We start from the raw sequence: 21711 nt of genomic DNA, 5'->3' as shown, positions 1-21711 counted from the left end.
TTACTAAAACTGTCATGTGTAATATACTTTTTTTTTCTTATACAATTATCTTAAAAATCATATATCCTTATAATCTCTAATTAGTTGTTACTGTAAATTCTTAAACTAACAATATATAAAAATTAAAGTCGATTCTTTTTATCATGTAACTAACAGCATGCACTATCATACCTTTTAAATATCTTTCTATTTCCTTCCTTTAAAAAAATATCACTTTTTTCTTCTTTGAAATTTTTTATTCATCCGGACACAATCCTTTGTGTACTGTCGAACAAAGCAGCTTCAAAGCAAGTGAGTTTCCTCCATAATATATTATCAAACTAGTAGATACATATAACTATCATCGGATGAGAGGGTGCCACTTGGTTTAATCATCAGAAGGACTTTGCATTCCACTGTTCACGCGTGCACAGTCAAAAGCTATGAGATAGAGCGCAATAACAAAAACAGTTTGATCAAGATATGTATGATATATATGAATCATAAACCATTCAGCAAACAAATTTTTAAAAAATGAATCACAAACATGTAAAGCAATAGTGAATAAATCTAATCTCATTTTTTACAGGTGTCCTGTTTTCATCTCTAAATCATGAAATTTTGTTGACCTAATGAGTCACCTTTTGATTAATAGTGCAGGTGATTCGGCTAGGGCAGTTTGGCGGCCTGGTCTACATCGAAGTAACACAAATATATAAATTAAAAGGGAGATTATTACCAATAAAAAAAATAGTAGATATCAAATTTTTTATTACCTTTCTTATATTTTCATTTTTATCCCGTTGTTATAAAATATCATTAAACAAATTTTTTGTTATCTATTAAGAGAAGCATAATTCTCTGTTTATTAACATTATTTGAACAAGAACAATGAAAATAAAATTTGGATTCCTTGAAAAAATGTCTAAAAAGAATGTTTTTTGAGTGTTGAAGAATCGAAATAATGGTGATGTGTCTCGCTAGGAAGGGGGGAGGGTGGTGTTTAAGGCTGTGAAAAGAAAAGAAAAGAAAAACTTCAAAAGAGACATATTAGGTACGTAAGCGATTTTGAGTAAACGGTTGGCCCAAGTATTAATTGTAGAACGACATTGCACCTACACTTACAATAATAATAATATATTGAGTTGGCATCGTATAGATCATTGTTATTTTTCATTTACTTATATAGATTCATCGTTATTATTTCTTGATTTAATAACGCTTTTAATCTCGCGCATGAAGTAGTATACATTAAAGGCCTATTTTTTTTTTTAAAATAATTATTTTAGGAAGTTATTAATTTTACTTCGTAAAAAGATTGAATAATTTTTCTAGAAGTTTCCTAGTTTTTAAAAACTTACATAATTATTAAAGAATAATTAAATATATTTTATTTAAAATACTTTGATTTTCAAAATATAAAAAGATAACCTTAAATAATATAATATAAGATATGATTATTTTTTTCCACAGTATCAAATTTGGTTTTGGCTTTTGTGTGGCTTTCAAAGCTATGTATTGGAAAACAATTATTCATAGTTTCATAATCTCCATGCAAACTTGTTACTTGTCCATCCCCACTCCATCATGCATGAGCTAGCCACAACCTTATATATAGGGGGTTCTATCATCCTCTATACTCGTGGTAGTTGTGTGACACAGAAATTAAGCTAGAGCTACATAGTTTTTTTCTTTTCTCACCTTCCTTCTCTCCCTTCAGACAAGGGACGAAAAATCAGAGAGAGAGAGAGAGAGAGAGAGAGAAATTCCAAAACCATGTCGTCCCACAGTCATCTAAGTTTCGCCTTTGGGGTTCTAGGTATCTACACAGAAACTTGATCATTTGCATTCTCTTCTTTCCCACTACTTCATATGAATTAAGGTTACAGAAGATGTGACATTCTTTTAAATTCGTTCCTTATTTTCTTGTAAATGTTGCAGGTAACATCGCCTCCTTCGTGTGCTTTCTGGCACCACTGTAAGTCTAAATGTTCATTCAATCAACTTTTCGGTTCATAAACTATATAATTAATCTTCAGACATTGATCTTTACTAATAAAAATATTAATACATATGTTACAGACCGACATTTTATAGAGTTTGTAAGAAGAAATCAACCGAAGGGTTCCAATCAATTCCATATGTGGCTGCACTCTTCAGTGCAATGCTTTGGATCTTTTATGCCTATGTGAAGACCGGAGAAATGCTTCTTATCACCATCAATGCATTCGGTTGCGTGATTGAGACCATTTACCTTGCCGTATTTATCACTTACTGCCCCAAGAAAGCTAGGGTACATACATATAATTAATACATCTTGGACTAAAATTATATAATTCAAACTTTACTCACCCTATGTACCTCATTAGTTATGGAAGATTTGTAACATTATTTGAAACTGTGTTTTTCAACTTGCAGATGTCGACATTGAGGATGATTGTTTTGTTAAATTTTGGGGGATTTTGCACGATTGTTCTCTTAACCCACCTACTAGCAGAAGGAGAGGGCCGTGTCAAGCTTCTAGGATGGATTTGCGTAGTATTTGCTACTAGTGTTTTTGCAGCACCTTTAAGCATTATTGTGAGTATCTTACTTGATCACAACCTACAACTTTCTTACTTATTTTTAATTTTTCATGTCCCGTGCTATTAAATTAATTAAGAATAAATTAACAGTCTAACAGACACAATTTTTTTTTTTTTATCGATTTTCATAATAATTATTTTAAAAGTTAAATTAAGAATATTTTTTATTGGTTAATAACATATCTTGACATGCATACAAAATTGGTTGATATATTTTAATATATTGTGTGTAATTATATTCTAGACTAATCGTGGGTGCATGGTTAATTTTGTTAAAAAATTTCAGAGGGTGGTTATTCGGACCAAAAGCGTAGAGTTCCTTCCTTTCCCTCTTTCACTTCTCCTTCTGATAAGCGCAATTATGTGGCTGTTATACGGTATTTCCCTGAAGGATATCTATGTTACGGTAAGTTTTCATGTTCATGCACGAACCATTGTGTGTTTCGGGTACCTACTAATTTGTCTTTATGGATAATGCAAACACATATATATGACACTGTCTTGTTTTTTTGTTTTTTCTGGACAGCTCCCGAACGTTGTGGGGCTAACATTTGGAGTCATTCAGATCGGTCTCTATGCAATGTACAGAAACAACAAGCCCGTAAAGGATCAGAAGCTACCAGAACACAAAGGGGATATTGTTGACAACAACAATGAAAGCGTTATTGCTCCAACAGTGAATGGTGAAAAACAAGAACAAGAAGTGAAGCCTCAGGGTGGAATTATAGAGACTGGGGAGAAGAAGGAAGAGAATAATAAGCAAGATCAACAACAACCTGAGGAGAATAAGAAGTTTGACCAAGTTGTTCATGAACAAACGAAACTCAACAACAAGAATACAAACAACATCAACGACGATGACAACAACAAAACAGGGGAAAGGGTGATCAGTTGCGAAGTTTGATGGAATTGGAAGATCAGTGTTGTTGTCTCAATCTCTATCTCTCTCTATTTTACGTGTAAAATTAGTAAAACGTGCGAAAAGGGGCAGAGACGGTGTAGATATCGTTGCCTAGTTATTTCTATCTCTACAGTTATTTTAACTTATTTTGGTTCACTGTTTATCTAATTTCTGTTTTGTTTACCCACACTAATTAATTGTGCCCCTAAATATAGGGAATTTCATGGAAAGAGAATCCTATATGGTGATATATTACTATTATTATAACATGAATTTTAGTTGTAAAAGTTTAATTATTCCAAGCATGAAGCACCTTTCATACTCAAGCGCTGATCGAGTTTGCATGAAGACAGTGATAATGTATTTTCTTCTTTTTTATGAGTAATTCTTTTTGTGCTGTTTTTTTTTTGGTACACAAAATTTTATACTATTGAAAAGCCTTCGTGTCTTAATTTAAGATAACCATGTCGCAACTAGGGACAAAATTTTAGCAAAACTTGCAAGGGACACAGACCACTCAAACGCCAATTCGCCGCAAAGGTCAAATCAAGTAGAGCATAGTTAATATTGTATGTTTTGCTCTGTTCTTTTGCTTTGCCTTTGTTTTCCCCCACAAAATTAAATCGTGGGAGTGCTTTGTTAAGCAGTTAGTTAATTTTATGATCCCATGAAAGGTTAACTCTTCACTCAGAAATAAACAATAATAAAAGTTATATATTTGGCAAGCTAATACACGCATATAAATTAAAGGTGGGTAAGCGTATTTTTCTTGATAAAGATCTCTGATTAAGGATTGCAGATTTCTAATCGCTTCATCCATAATAGTAACAAGATAATGGCAAGGACCATAACTAAGATATTGGAAGATCATATGAATTATATCTATAACGTCATCTGAGTTGTGGGGGGAGGGGGGTTCTTAGAATTTTCATGTGTTTAACCCCCTTTTGTTTTTTAATTAGAAGAGAAAGATTTTTTTAGTATAAAGGATACTCTAACTCATATTACAAAAATTTAAGTGGCTTTAAGTGATATCATAGGTAAATATGATCCCATTTGATTCTAACATGATATTAACAAGAAAAACACACTTTTATTGGATTCTAGTTTGAGTTCAATTTCAATTTTTTTTCTTGTTTTACCAAAGTGAAGGTGCGAATATATTGGATTTAACTAGTATCCACCAATTCCACGAGAGTCAAAAAGTGATATCATAGTTAAATATGATATCGTTTGATTCTAACCTGATTTTAATAAGAAAAACACACTTTAATGATTTGTGTTTGGGTTAAGTTTTTCTTAATTTGCAAAAGTGGATGTAGGAATATGAATCTTAGGATGTAATAACTAGTTGCTACCAAAATCCACTCCAAAGTAAAAATTGTGTGTATTAGTGCATAGTGCAATTGGGTAGTAAAGATTATTTTTTCCAAGCAATGATATCTCTCAATTGATAGTTAGAAAAATTAATTTCTTTCAAAGTATAAAGATGATCAAAATGCATTTTGTTTCTCCTAATAAAGTCTTTTACATTAAGAATAGAATCTTTGAGAAAACAACATACATAAGGAAGTTAGCCATCTTACACTTCTATTTTTATAATTATTAAAAATATAAAATAATTATTATAATAGTTAAATAATTAAAATTATGATTGTTGAAAAATTACCTTAATTGAGATCACCCCAAACTTGTCTTAACTATATCATCTTTGAAGCACTTTTATTGTGTTTGGATGTGAGAGAATGTGTTTAATTAGTCTCACATTGACTAAAGATAAATAACCAATATAGTCTATATAAAAATTGAACAATGGACAATGTAGTCTATATATAGATACATTGTTGGGCCACTTGCATGGTCACACTTCAAGCCCATAGTTTGGGGTGTGAGGAGTGTGTTACAAGGTACTCTAGTTGCAATCATCCTTGACTCACCTTAATTACAACTTCTTAGGATATGTTTAGACCCACATCAATTAAAGACATGAACAATGTAGTCCTTATAAAGCTTGGATATCCTTACCTTACAAGCTAATTTTGTGTGATTGAATTAGACTCTAAGTCCAAATTCAATAACAACTACAACAATGATAATTAACAACCATGTGTGCATGTGCGGGCATGTGTGTAATTATTTTTATACTTAAATGTGATTAACACTAAGCACTTTATAGAGTAGGTAAGAAACCCATTAGTTGAAGAACAAAGTCTTTTTTTATTTGCATAAATCATCTAAGTATTCTGGGAATCATAGTGAGTAGTTTAACCAAATACTGAATTAAGTGCAATGTAGGTTGGGGAAAAAAAATACTCAATTAAAGGTAAAGAAATATTTTTCTCTATAAAGAAAAAAAATAGAAAAACATTATTGTTTGAGTATTGTAGTATAAATACATAGTGTGATATCGAAATCACCCTCCTTCCCCTTCCTAGTCCTTATATATGGCTAGCTAGCTACCTATATAATGCGATTAAGAAATTCGTCGATTTCAAGAATGTAGTTCAACTTAAACTCCTCTTGATTTAATCATGAAAAAAAAAATTATGAATGGGGAAAGTGGATTGACTGTCTATACATATAATGTAGACTTTCATGAATCTTGCCATGCATTATATAATGCATATGGACAAATTTAGCTTTCATATATTTGTTTTATTCGGTTTAACTTGGGCTCCATCAATGTTGAGACCAGACCTATATTCAACAACCTTTTGTGAAAAAGATACCCAAAATCAAGGAACAAAATCAATCCGTATAGGAAAAGGTCCGCTAAATGAGAGGCCTATTATAGATCAAGCCAATTGAAAAATAACTTCTTAATTAGATTTCTAATTAATGTAATGGTTTTAGAGTTTTGGTTATAAACAAAGTTAACTACTCACTCAATTCTAAATTCTTTTTACTGCTAAGTTAATCATTCATTTGCAGTACAATAACATCAAAATAATTCAATGGTGGAAGTACATTTGGCATGTTATTAAGGCTGGCTTTTGAGGTAAAGATACTTAATAATTCTAAATCTTTCAACAAAATCTTCTTACTTATTAATTATACATATCGGTATTAAATATTATTTAAGTTTTCAAGAATATATTTACTTTTTTTTCTACAAAGTATTACAAAAAAATGTTAGGAAGATATATGTACACCACTCAATACTTATTTCCCCCTCATGGTATGTACATTGGCATGATATGTACATTGACATCAACATGGCAAGCTAATATTTTATTTAATTATTTATTATAAAACTATTAGACAAGATGATTTATCAAAATGATCACTCATTTTTGTCATGATTTATATTTTTAGTCCCTAAAATACTCGTTAGACTAGTATTATTTTCACATAATTTGTATTAGTATTTTTCAATTATATAAGATTTTTTCCTCAATTTTTATAAAAATAATTTATAATTTACTAATTAGTTATGACTCAAACACTGATCATTTTACTTATAATTATTAACTAACTTTTCATATTAAAAATAACCACACTATGTATCTTTTCATTCTTTTTTAAATTTAATAATTGATGACGTAATTATCTATATTTTATTTATTGTGCTAAAACAAAAGTGACAGTAAAAATATTATCTTGAAGAAACAAGAGATGGAAATTAGACTTCTCAAATAGCCTTAAGAATTGAAATCAGTTTGAATTAAAATATCTTGTTTGGTAGTTGGATAAAACAAAATAGTAAAACCCTTGCAAAATAAAATTATATGTTAAGGATAACAAAGAGGTTTAGTTACTAGTCTTTGATACGAGATCCTTGATATTTTGAATAATTAAAACATAGCGATAAAGGTGTAAAAAAAAAAAAAGATGTGCAGTGATAAACTGTTGAGTTATAATTAATTAATAAATTATAAGCTACTTGAAATAAATTATGAAAAAATGTTATATGATTGTAAAATAATAATATAAAATATGCAAAAGTAATAATTAATTAACTATTATGTTTAACCATCTAAGTCAATGGAAGAAACTAAAAATACAAATGAATTTTTTTTTAGAAACTATTCACCAAACTTTATTAAAAAACTAACTATATCAAAATCCCTAAAATTATTGTGCACAACTTAGAAACTCTCAACAAATTAATTTAACCTTATTTATATTAACATAGATAAAGCGCCGCGCAAATCATTTGCCAGGAAATACTGTCGATGAAAGGCTGCCAACCAGAGTTCAAAGTGAACTTGAATTATTGTCAAAATAAATTAAATAACACCAGAGTTGGTGAAACGTTTATATGGTGAAGGGTGTATTTAGTGAGGTAGAGGAGCCACACCCAGCCCTTTGGAGCAACAAGGAGGTAATTAAGGTCATTAATTAATAAGTAATTCTATGGCAAGCTTCACTCCTCCTTGCAACATAAACTATAATGACTTGTTAGGCTTAAACCCACATCGCCACACATCATAAGGATTCACCGTGTGGACCCTCCAAAAATTATCAGTAATGGTACAAGCAGGGACCGAAGCCAGGATAGGGGTAATTGGGTGGCCATTTGTAAAAAATAAAGTTATTCTAAAAATATACAGACATCAAATTTCATACAAATATTTATGTTTATGTGTTTTTTTTAAATAATTCAAGAACCTAGAATAATAAAAAATATATTTACATAAAAACAAAATTAAACATTTTTATAAAGATCAAAGATTACAAGAGTTAATCATTAATTTCACATTCTACGAAGAACATTGTGAATTTATAATAAAAATTGGTATCTATGTTGTGTGAGCTAATCAGAAGTGTTTCCAATATTTGTACCAAAAAATTAGTATCTATTTTAGATTAAAAAATATATAATAATAATAAATAAGAAAAAATAAATTTGTGTATTCGAATGCTTGTTCTCCAAGTAACAAAATTTTTCTTCAATAGTGAATAATGTGAAGACTTTAGGTATATTCACATCAAAACCAATATTTGATATTAACTTTTTTATGAGTGAAATTCTAAAGAATAAACTTTCTTTTTACCTTTTTTTTTTTTGCTTTTCAGGTTTAAAAATTAGGCCTGAACTTTTTCTAGTTTATGTATGGTATACTTTGTTCTCAGTTAGATATGTTTGTGTTTATAATGTTAAAGAGATATGAATTTGATTTTTTTTTAAAAAATGAGAGATAATTTCATATATCTCTATCTTTATATTTAAAAATAAAATTATCTCATATCATTTTATATTAAGAAGTTTTATTCCATCGTTTGCATCTCAAGATTAACTTTAGAGTATAATATTACTGTCAAACTCTAATAAGTTAACACATTATATTTAACCAATGAATGACTTAAGAAATTTTTTTCTTCATTCATTCAATTTCCCTGGTCAATGGCTTAATTCTATCATAGAGCTCAAACTTATTAGTTAGAGTTGATGGATTCCTTTTCGATTAAATATTAATTCTACAAGTATTTAATTATATCCAATATTCATTCAAATAATGTCCTAAGACATTAGGTGTCCAAAATTAAAATATAACAAATAACTTATTAATTATTATAATAATATCAGGTAAAAAAAACTATTATATTTCTTCTTGAGAATTTCTTATTGACATATCATGGTAATATTAACTATTAAGAATTCTCAATTGAGTTAGTTCATATATATATATATATATATATATATATATATATATATATATATTGATCTATCCAGTTAATGTCCTATTCACAATAATCCTATGATTAATAACCATGTAGATTAAAATTATGAAGGACTTGCTTCTCATTATCATAATTTCTATCAAGATAACAAGTCTCTAATTTTAATCAAAGATTTGTCAAATTAACAATTTAATAAAACAATAAATATGATAATAAAATAAAGAATATTTTTTTTTACAAAAATTGATAATATGATGGGTTGGATCTTGTATATACATATTTATTCTCAACATGTCGACCATATTTTGTTTTTATAAAAAATCATACTCTTTGTGTCACAAAATAAATATCATGTAAGAAGAAAAATAAGTCTAAAAAAAGTGTTATTTTAATTTTTCAATGTAATATTAATTACTTTTTTAATTAATACTCCTAATAAATATCACTTTATTAGTTTTTCAATGATACTTGAATATTATATCTAAAGGAAAAAATAATACACTTATATCTATAATAAAGACTATAAAAAATAAAATAATTTGTTAAAAAAAATAATACTTAAATATCATTATTTTCACACCCAAACTCGCAAATAAAAATAGGACTTTAATTTTTATGCATGTTAGTATAAAAAATTTACTCTATCAACTAATTAAAAATCATCATAAATATAATTTTAACATGTATATTAAAAGTTAGTTGTCATTTCTTTGTAGTGCTTTTTTGTTATTTTGTTTCCTACTTTTACGGGCATCCATTATTTATTTTGAGAGCACTATATATACTACTGTGAATGAATACAGTAAGCAGAGTTTATCCGTCATTTTTTTTCCTCTTAATGGGAGGTTTCCTTGTTTCTGATAAGATTTTGAGTGTCTTTAGATAGAGAATTTTAATTGAGAAAAATAATTTATTAGAGAATTTTAAATTTTTGTAATCTAAATTTCATTGTTTGGATGTCTTTTTATAAATAATTTGAATTTTTGGAATTTTAAAACAAAATTTTAAACAACTAAAAATTTGAAATTTTAATTTCCTTTTGAAAAGGTGTGAAATTGAAATTCTCTTCTTGATAAAAGAATCTTTTAAAAGGTTTGTGTATTTCCTTTGTAACCTCCATCCTCTCTCCCATCGGAAAGTTTCCAAAGTCCCGTTCTTGAACTTGCAACTCTTTCCTCACATCAATGATCCTTTTTTTCAAGAAACACTGAGCTCGTGGAGCATCGATCGAGTGTGGGCGTAAAAGAACACGTAAAACTGCACTCACCAGTCAGGAGAGTAGACGTTGCTATCCATCACGTGGCGGAGGTACTCGCCGGCACGGAGGGCCTAGATCATGTCTTGCGTCGTTGATTGAATGTTGTGGTGGTGGTGTGGTGGTGTACGCCATCGTGTTTCGATTCTCCTACAATTTCTCATGCTGGATCAATATTCTTCTCTTTAGAAGCACAACAACCATATCTTCTCTTCTCTTTGTATTCATTTCCTTTCACTCTCACAATTTTAATTTTTTTTATCCAAACACAATTTTAAAAATAAAAGAATTTCAATTGAAGTATTTAAAATTCTTAAAATTTAAAATTTCTCAGAATTTAAAATTTTCTCATCCAAACACACTCTTAAGGAATTAGTGTGTCCCTATCAAGTAATGAAAAAATAATTAATAAAAATAAATTCAAAGGAGCTTAAACAATAATTTTTTTACTTTTTACTCTCTATATGATATAATTAGTTGAAATTGTTATTTGCATGAATGGGAGTGTCAAGTTGGTTACAGAACCAATGGCTTGTTTTTCATAGCTAACATGCATCGATCATGATGGAAGGCACTAATAATTCACCAAGGTATTGGTCACAGTATTGTGCGGTGGAGCTAACACGTATTAGAGGGGCAGCAAAAAGCACTTTCGGCTAAATTGATTTTTTTTAACCATAGCAATTAGGATCATAGCAATTAGCATCTTTGTCTTTCCGGTTGAATCTTGAGATATTCCCAAAGATTTTTTATCCTTTGAGATTAATTATCGATCCGAAACTTAATTAATCATACTTAAAATTCCTCATTTCTATCTAATAGTTTATTTTAGGAAATCAAATCCAGGATTTTTTTGCCACAAACACTCAGTATGTGTGCCAACCAAGCTAAATTGGCTTTATTGCTTTAAGCAAACTACTCATTTTGATTGATGGTGGTAAGAGTATAACCAAAGGCGGGTTTGAAGTGGTTTTGCAGAGGAGAAACATGATTAATAAATTAAGCACTTAGGACAAAGGTGAGACACGTGATCGGAGAAACATGCAGCAAGCACGTATGGGCAAGTTATTTTTTTAGAATTACCAGAATGGAATCTTGATTGGCCATTTTAACAAGATTCGAAGACAGATTATGCAGCTTTGTTATTCAATCTCTGAAGTTAATTGCATTGTTAATTTCTTAGGTGTGTTAAAATGGATCGTTAGCTTCTTTTTCTTTTTGGGGGTGCGTGTTGGAGTTATGGCAACAACTATATTCGTACCGAAGATGATATACAAGGACCAAGTGTGAAGCTGTCATAGTTTCTTTAGCATTTTAGGGTCTAGCTATTGTGAGGTCTTTTTGTAGTTACTGCCAGGTAATTTTGCAATTCTTTCTTGTCAGTTGGACCTAATTGCTTGGGGTGGATCCCAACTCACAACTTGTGATCAATTCCAAATCTGAATTATTATAATTAATTTTTATTTTTGAGAAAGCAAACATTTATTTGACATCACATCTCTCACGAATTATTGCTTATATGTTACCAAGTTAACTAAGTGTGATAAATAAAAGGAGAAGATTAATTTGATCTAACGGAGACATTTAACTTTAAGTTACCAAAATAAAAAATAAACTTAAGGACTAAACTAAAACAAAATATATAGTTAAAAAATATATAGTTTCTTTCATCACCTCCTTTTTCTTTTTTTCTCTTCATCAAATCACTTTTTTTTCTTTTCTTTTCATAATTGGGATGGGTGTAAAACATTTTTATGTAGCAATTAAGTAAACATTGATATACAGACACTTTCACTCTAGTTGACACTTAGAGAGAGAGAAAAAAAAATGATATATATATATATATATATATATATATATATATATATATATATATATATATATGACAAATAACATAATATAATAAGAAAAGAAAGATATGAAAAAAATTGAAGTGTTGATAAAATATTTAAAATGGAGTGTTGACATATCACTTTCCTCATCAACTTGACTTGCCTTCTCTTTTTTGCGCAGTATAAATAGGCTCGCACTCTTGCCATAACGACTCGTGCAATTGAAAGAGAGAGAGATAGCCTGAAGTGAGGGTTTTCACTTGGTGGTGACCACCTAGAGTGAGGGAACTGAAATTTAGAGAGACTCCAATTAGATTCAAGAGAGATGGCCATTCACCACGAAACTTGGGCTTTCGTTTTCGGTCTTCTAGGTAGATACTAGCTCGCTATATCCCGCTATCACAGTATCACGTAGTACTATCATATTTTGCATAGTTTTTAGCATCGCATTATCCTTCTTTGTCCTCTACTTTAAGCATCCTGGTTTGAGCAAACTCCTTGTATTTGTATGCCTAACATCGCGAATACATAAAATTGACGTTAGTTTTTTACTATTGAGAAATTTTATGTTCTATATTGTTTCTATATTTTTATTAATTTATTATATGGGTAGTTTCAGAGGACATGATGATAACTAGAACCACATGTGGTATGCAGATTGCATGATATTTTTCTAGTTTTCGAAAACTGATAAATTATACTCCATGGGATTTCTATTATAAGTAAAAAAAAACATATTTCATACTTATTAAGAATTAATAAGCAAGATATCGACATTAAATTTTATTAATCTCATACTATTCTTCCTAAATTATCTTTCTTATTTATTGCACATAAAAAGGTAAAAATTGATGATAGTGGTGCAACCAAAGGGTCGTGCATTAAATTTTGCTGCAATGCAAAACTGAACTTCGTCAGTCATAGTAGAAAAATTGCCTCCAAAAAATTTGCAACATGGTAGAAATAATAATAATAATTTATTACAATTTGTTCACCAGTACTGATGGATGTTTCTTGTATTTTTGCTGTGTTATTATAGGCAACGTGATCTCCTTTATGGTGTTCCTTGCTCCATTGTAAGTGATATTTTCTACTTTAGCATACTCATTGTACGTAATTCATGAATGAGAGCGTCATATAATTATTTTTTCAATCTATATATTAATTATATTTGATAAAATGCAGACCAACTTTTTACCAAATCTACAAGAAGAAATCATCCGAAGGGTTTCAATCACTACCTTATGTTGTTGCACTGTTCAGTTCAATGCTCTGGATCTATTATGCATTTGTCAAAAAGGATGCTAGCCTCCTTCTCATTACTATTAACTCCTTTGGATGTGTGATAGAGACAATTTACCTAGCCATCTTCCTTGTTTACGCCCCAAGTAAAACCAGGGTATTCCTTTTAATAACTCCTAATATATTCTTGACATTCTTTCTTTTCCTTAATTTCTACATTTTTTTTTCAAGAGAGAAAAATTAATTAGTTTTCCTTTTATTAAATGCCACAGCTTTGGACCATCAAGCTTCTTCTCATGTTGAATGTTTTTGGGTTCGGAGCGATGCTTCTTTCAACCCTATACCTTACAACGGGTTCCAAACGTCTTACTGTGATAGGATGGATTTGTCTTGTTTTCAACATAAGCGTTTTTGCTGCTCCTCTTTGCATTATGGTAAGAATTTAGGAGCAGATTATTTAAATCATATCATAAAAGAAAATGATTACGTATACTTTTATTTTCAGTGTTTCTTTTTCAGAAGCTACTACTTTTTGCTTCTGAAAAAATATTAAAGATTTTTTACTTTTTTTCTTGAAAAAATGTTCTTTATTAAAAATATTCAAACAAATCCTCTTAATAGTATTAGTAGGAGATAATTTATTACTTCTTTTCTTTTTCGATGAAAATTTTGTGTATGAAGGTGTAGAGAAATTTCATCGTCAACATTTTTGCATTTTTTTCTTCTTATGCGCTCAAAGATAAATTAAACTCTTATGATTGATACATGCAGAAACGTGTCATAAAGACGAAGAGCGTGGAATTTATGCCCTTCAGTTTGTCCTTCTCTTTGACCATAAATGCTGTTATGTGGTTCTTCTATGGCCTTCTCCTCAAGGACTACTACATCGCTGTAAGTTAATTTCAATACTTTTATTTTTACGAGATAGCTCAATTCAATAATGCTACGTGCGGTTAGAACTTAGGCATATATTCACATTATACCATTTATACTGACCACTAAACTTTTGTCTTATTCCAACTAAGGCTTTTCCTTTATCACTTTTATCATTTCTTTTTATTTGTTGATCCCATAACTTTTCGTTATGCACAGCTTAATGAAGTAATAATGCCAATTTAATTATAACTATTTATTAAAGGTGTGCGTATCCCACTAATGTTGAGTTCACATGAAAAAAAAATCTAATGGAAACATGGCCCCCCGTTCTATTATTATTTAATTTGGTCCATGAATTTTTTAAATTTTCAATTTCATATTTCAATTTTAAAGAAAAAAAATTGATATTTGCATTTGTGATGCAGCTACCAAATACGCTTGGGTTTCTATTCGGCATAATTCAGATGGTGTTGTATTTGATTTATAGAAACGCCAAGAAAGATGAGCCAATGAAATTGGAAGAACTAAATAGTCATATTATTAACGTTGGGAAGCTGAGCAGAATGGAACCCTCTGAGCCGAATCATGCAACAAAAAATGGTACTGTGACTGAGATAACTATTGAGGATCCAAATGGAAAAGAAACAGAAGAGGGAAACTTGAAGAACATCATGAATTCGGCTAGCAATGTGTGATTAATTAACCAATGAACAAGTCCAAAGAGAAAGAAAGAAAAAAGCAAAAAAAAAAAAAAATGAGGTCAAAAAATATTTTAACATAAAAGTACAATCACTCTACTTGGCCAAGTGGGGCCTCTTCTCAACCCAAGAACAGTACGAGTACTTTGGAGTTTAATTAGGGTTCTTCTTTTGATTAATGCATTTGCCTTAATTTGTAGTTGTCATATGTTAGCTGGTCATATGTTAGCATGAGCATCTCTCTTTGGCCTCTTCCATCGCTCTCACTGTAGTAAAACGTGTAACAACGAATGTATCTTCTCTTCTTTCATTGTATTCCTCAGTCAAACTCGTCAATTCTCTCTTTCCTTTGAACGCGTAATAATATATGTTCATGTGATGGGCTGATAAAAAAAATGTTCAAGTGATGGAAATGGAAATTAATTATTTTACTAATTATATGCAACTTATTAGACTAAAGAGCACACTTTTATTTGTTTTCATATGCTACAATCATCGTTATCCTTATATTAAATTTTATATTGTTTGGTAAAACATGATTAAATTATGCATCAAAGTGAAGTAGATAGTGGAGGGTCTTCTCTCTTCTTTTATGATGTAATATAGGGGACAGATATAAAGACCACCCTAAAAAGTAAAATATGTATATCTTCATGACGGAAGCTAACAATCATTGGCAGAAATTAAAGACCCGACACTAGGTCTATTGATGTGAATCGGCTGTCATTACAATTTATCAATGAAAAGACATATAAGATTAATTTATTGGTAAAAAAAATCATGAATTTAAATTTTTTAGTTAATAAAAATAAATAATATTAACAATTAATATTTATTAATAAAAAACAATTTATTCACCAAAAGGAAAAGTTTTAAAAAAAGTATAAGAAAATTAAATGATAAGAGAATTGATGTGATTAGAGATCATAGATTTTAAAGAATGAGGATTATTTTATAAAAGTAACTCATTGAATGGATTGATTTGGAAAAATACAATAAAAGTGTAGATGTGCTATATTTATATAGAGCTTATCAGAATTAACAACTATTCTATTATTAAGAAGTGCTAATGTCATATTTTTTCTCTCACACATACTATTTAATACACTTTATTGTTGTTTAAAATTTATTAAGAATTATAAAATCAAAAAAGAAAATCATTAAGTACAAAGTGGAATATAATTAAAAAAATATGATTTTTTACAAATTTTAATCACTAATAAAGAGTGTGATGTTAACATTTCTCTTAAAATTAATGTTAATCACATCCAATTATTTATAAAAGTGTCACCGTATATTTATCAACATCATTTTTCATATAAATTAATGTTAATTGAACGATGTAATATGTATATTTTTTAGTAGTATCAATATCAAATAATTATCTGAAATTATTAAGCCTATCTGAAATTACTAAGCCTAAGGTTTAGAACGCCAAAACTATGATTGCCCCTTGTTACTATATACTTTTGAAAATATTTAATTCATTTTTCAAACTCCTTTTCCATTTATATTTTCAAAATTTTTAGATATAACTTAGGAAGAAAAGAGGGTACTGCATTTCAAGGCCAAGGCCATATGTACTACAAACCTTAATGAGGATTCCTTCTATGCATCCTTGCATAATTTCAATTAACTGAATAGTTTAAATTTAGGTTGAGACTCAGATCAATTCAATAATTGATTCTTGTATTAGTTAATGAATCAAATAAATCAAACTTGAATTGAAAATTTAACTCGACACATACACACATATGAGAAGAAATCAAATTATTTTAAAAGTAATTTTAAAAGATCTATCCTTCTTTTACATTATTTATTTTCTTGAAATCTAATAATGAAAAATATCTACTTTTTACAATCATTAAATTTCAAAAAAATAAATAGTAGAGATGGAAAGTAAGTCTTTTAAAATTGCTTTTAAAGTGAGTTAAATCCTCCTCCTCTCTCTCTATATATAGAGAGAGATTAAAACTTAAGGGTGAAAAGTGATAATATATTTTTACAAGGTTAGAAGGTTAATTAGAGAAGTTCACCCAAAAATTTATTCAAACCTTAATTCTTTAAGTGAGGGAACCTTGATTTATTTATTTATTTATTTATTTTAATGTCAATCTTTGAATTAGTGTAAAAGAAACCTTTGTGAGACAATTAAGATACTTACAAAATTGGCTGTGATATTTTTAATAATATGGTTTTCTTATGAGATATCATAATTTTTTCAAAGTTGTTTGTGATTTTTTAAAAATGTTATAGATATTGTCCGATAATATATATTCATTAAAGTTTTAGAATAAATATCATACTTTTGTTACAGAAAATATCATGTTTAACTCTAATTAATTTTAGCATTATAAATTTGATGCTAATCATGAACAAAGTAATTTAATTATGCGATTTTTCCTATATTAAATTCAAATAATTAATGTATGAATATACTAATTCTCCTGCATAATTCTTGCATTGGTTTATGAATCAAATAAATCGAAATTGAGTTGAAAATTTAGCTCGACATGTACACGCACATATGAAGAAGGATCAAGTTATTTTAAAAGACTTATTCATCTTTTTTACTAATCATTTTCTTAAAATTTAATAATTAAGAATAACTACTCATTACAATCATTAAATTTTTTTAAAAAAATATAGAGATGAAAAATAAGTCTTTTAAAATTACTCTTAGAATAACTTAAATCCTCCTCTCTTTATATATAGAGATTAAAATTTAAGGATGAAAAGTGATGATATATTTATACAAAGTTAGATGTTTAGAGAGACTCATAAATTTATTGAAACCTTAATTATTTAAGAGGGAACCTTAGTTTTTTTATTCTACTATCAATTCTTGAATTAGTGTAAAAGACAACCTTTGTGACTTGCAAAATTGTCTGATATTTTTAATAATATGATTTTTTTAATGAGATATCATCTATGATTTTTTCAAAGTTGTTTGTGATTTATTTTTTGTAAATGTTATAGATATTGTCCGATTATATATATATATATATATATATATATATATATATGAATAATATGATATATTAATTAAAGTTTTAGAACAAATATCATACTTTTGTTACAGAAAATATCATGTTTAACTCTAACAATTAATTTTAGTATTATAAATTTGATGCGACTCATTATCCTGTAAGTAAAAGGATTGCACAAAATCCATTATCGCACATGTAGGGGGGTAAATCGACGGGATTTGTATTACGATAAGTCCATTAGGTATATTGCTTTGACTATATAATGCCCACCTTACCGCTTTAATTGGGAAACCACAACCTGAGTAACTAATTTGGGTCTTTGTTTTGTGTACGTGGTTTATGAACCAAACGAGATGATTTGGATTTATTCCTCAATCCTAACCCAATAACTTGTTATTATCTATTCATCAATCTTGGATTTGAACACAAATGTATGTAAACCGCAAAATTCTCATCTAATATTTTTCCATGTCATGATCTTGAACTAGCTAGTATCTAACCCTGATCAATATCATGCCTATCTGATAATAGCACATCATTGGCATAATTCATGGGAACTATCCTAGCTATCTCAAATTAGCCATCGTCATATTATATAATTAGGGCAAACCACTCTATGACATTGATGTTTTATTATTATCAAATGTTATTTTAGATTTTAGAATATTAATGAATTTTTTTATTTAAATAATGTCAGTTATATACTTATATATAATTTTAAATTTTTAATATATATCAAGTCAAATCAAACCAAATATTGATGCATCGGTTGAACCACTTATCCACTAATCCTAGGAACTCGACCAGGTCAATGACCGGATTTCACACCTATGCAACATACCATATATTGATTGAAAGTTATTATTTTTCATTATTTTATACTGAAAATATACACACTAGAAAAATATATGAATGAAGTAGTATAACTAATAAGTCTAATTTTTGCATACATATATTATTGACCGTCCCTTTTAATTAGTTTTTCTTTATTGTGTTTTCACTCTCATATTTTTTTTCTTCAGTCAAAACATATATTCTATATATATATATATATATTAATAATTAGTCTCAGTTTCAATTATTTTGTAATCTTTAAAATATTATTTATATCTAAAATATTATGAAATCTGCTAATTAATTATTAGATAGAATAAATAATAGCACGAACACAAAATATTAAATAAAAAAATTGTATTCCGAGAAGAACACCAAAAGCTATGCGCCCAAGTGAGAAAGAGTAGGAAGCTAACATTTTGCTTGAACTTTTTTATATTTGTAATCTTAGCCATTAATATGTCCAATGATTTAGAATGGTGCAGGAGAGAAGCTGGAGACAATTTGGCCGGAGAGGATCTAGATCCGTAAAAGTTACCAAATTTAAAAAAATTAATAGATTTTTTTTTCCATCTTGGTTAATATTATTTTCTATGCAGTCGCTGTTTCTTTAAAGGGTAACGAATTAACCTAACCATATTCAGCTTGGTAATTTCAACTTGTTTGTGATTTAGGATATTCAGATGGTGAATGGGATAAGTGATTGGTGCATAATTAAATTACCCACTTGGATAAATGAATTGAATGCATGGTTGAGAATCCACGTACGCTCGATCCACGTAAACAACACTAAATGAAAGAAACTCCAAAATGCGGTAAAGAAGTGGCACACACCCCTAAGCCATAACAACCCAAAGCTATATATATTTGCTACACACTTCCATCTTTATTTTCCTTAAATAAGTTGTGAGGGACCTATCAAAAACCAACATAAATACCATATATCCTACGAAACTCTTCTCTATTATACATTTCTAGATTAATTTCTAGTAAGAGTAGTGTGATTTGTGACTGCTCGCATAGGTCAACAAGCAAATTAAGGCTTTTTCTTGTTTAAGTAAGTTAGCATATTCTCGATGGTGTGTTTCATTTGCTCCTAGCTTTATGCCAAACTAGTTAAGATCCGAAGCTCCAAATGCGATTACGCATTGAAAAAGCTCCCCCTATAGCTACCTGCTAGCTAGAGCTAACTGTCTAGTGCGATTGCGAAATTCACTGATTCAACAATTCATGTAGCTCAAACTTCTCTTGATTTAATCATACAAAAAAGATTATGAACTGGCAGAAAGTGGGTTCAGTCTCTCTCTCTCTCTCTCTATATATATATATATATAATGTAGAGTTTCATGCATCCTATAAATTGCATGGTGCATTATACAGTGCAGCTGGCCAAATTTGGCTTTGGTGAATTTGTGTTGAGTCCAGAATTTTATTCAACAACCTTTTGTGAGAAAGAAACCCGAAAGGAACTAAAATGAATACCTATAGGGAAAGATAGCGTCCGGGACCCCAGGACCTTTTCTTATAGATCAAGCCAGATTTTCTAGTTATAATTAAGTCAAGTTAACTCACTCAATTGTAAATGTTATTTTACAGCTAAGTTATTAATCACAAGTAGTTCATTTGCTGTATCATACTAGAAGGAGATAGTGATATCATTAAAATAATTGGGTGGTGGAAGTATCATTCCGTGTGTTAAGGCTTTTGGCGGCTGCATGGCGACCGAATTATAGATAGATTGGGGGAAATTATAAATATTAACTCATTTTTTCTTTTAATATTTTTATTTTTTTATCACTTGATTATCATATCTATCACATTTCTTCTCTATTTTTCTCTCTCTCTTTCTCTCCCTCTTTTTTCTATTTTTCTAATTCATTCAATTTTACAAGAAATTATTAGATAGTCATAATCTCGACTAATTTTCACATAATGTATATTTAAAATTTTAAATTTAAGAAAATAATTAATAATACTTCATTACATATCATGAAAAAGTAATTGTTCATGAATATCTAATAATTTCTTTTATTTTAGGGCGGGCATAGATCAAGATCGAAAATGCTTGATTTTAGCGTGGAATAACTGTAGTTGATATTAGTCTTTAAATTTAATTAGAATATTTTTACAATGTAAAGATTTTTTACATTGTCATTATCTAATTATGAAATATCATATAGGATAACATTGACTTTTGTAATATAATAATTAGTTTGAAAATTATATTTAGAGTGGTTTTTAATTAATTAATAATATAAGTTTTTTTAATCTAAGTGTATTTCATGTAAATCTTATTATAAAAAGAGTAAGTTTAGTTTTCTTGTTAACTGTGCCCACATAAAATTTAGTTAATGAAAAAGTATGAAAAGAATGGATAAAAAAATGAGTTGTTGACATTGTTATTCATAAGTTAAATTAATCCTTTAATCATTAAACTATTTGCAGAAGCTTTAAATAATTCCTATATTGTAAACTTTTGTAATTAAGTACCTGAATTTATAAAAAAAAAATATTTGAATTTCAGAGATCTTTTAAAATTAAGGAGTTTATCTAAAAGAAACTCAAATATTTTTGGTACTTATAACTATTTGATTTTAAGAAAAAAAATACATCATAATATATACTTCGATGGAATCTCCTGAACTATTTGAATTTTTAAAAAACGTATCTTTATGCTTTGATGGAATCCTATCAAAACTCTAGGCAAGGACTAACTTTAAGTTTAGGAATCTAATTAAAAAAATCAAGTTACAGGCCTATTAAAAAACCCTCAAATAATTTGAAGACAACCAAATTAATTTATCGTTATTTATATTAATATCGACTAAGGGCAATGCAAATCATTTGCCTGGAAATACTGTAGACCAAAGGCGACAAACCAGAGTTCAAAGTGA

At 28.8% G+C, this 21711-nt stretch overlaps 2 protein-coding genes across 2 annotated transcripts; both read left to right on the top strand.

The window, feature by feature from the left end:
* Positions 1-1569: 1569 nt before the first annotated feature.
* Positions 1570-3791, top strand: LOC114409966 (bidirectional sugar transporter SWEET12-like). The gene is made up of 6 exons (XM_028373662.1): positions 1570-1798; positions 1921-1957; positions 2062-2272; positions 2398-2559; positions 2851-2970; positions 3091-3791. The coding sequence occupies exons 1-6, from the start codon at positions 1756-1758 to the stop codon at positions 3466-3468; spliced, it is 951 nt and encodes a 316-aa protein (XP_028229463.1). The 5' UTR covers positions 1570-1755; the 3' UTR covers positions 3469-3791.
* An 8601-nt stretch (positions 3792-12392) lies between these two features.
* Positions 12393-15315, top strand: LOC114409965 (bidirectional sugar transporter SWEET14-like). Its single transcript, XM_028373661.1, has 6 exons — positions 12393-12548; positions 13217-13253; positions 13363-13576; positions 13692-13853; positions 14191-14310; positions 14721-15315. The coding sequence occupies exons 1-6, from the start codon at positions 12503-12505 to the stop codon at positions 14988-14990; spliced, it is 849 nt and encodes a 282-aa protein (XP_028229462.1). The 5' UTR covers positions 12393-12502; the 3' UTR covers positions 14991-15315.
* Positions 15316-21711: the final 6396 nt, after the last annotated feature.

Source organism: Glycine soja, chromosome 4 (assembly GCF_004193775.1).
Source record: "Glycine soja cultivar W05 chromosome 4, ASM419377v2, whole genome shotgun sequence".
NCBI classification, from domain to species: Eukaryota; Viridiplantae; Streptophyta; class Magnoliopsida; order Fabales; family Fabaceae; genus Glycine; species Glycine soja.
This window is presented reverse-complemented; position numbering and strand designations above follow the sequence as displayed.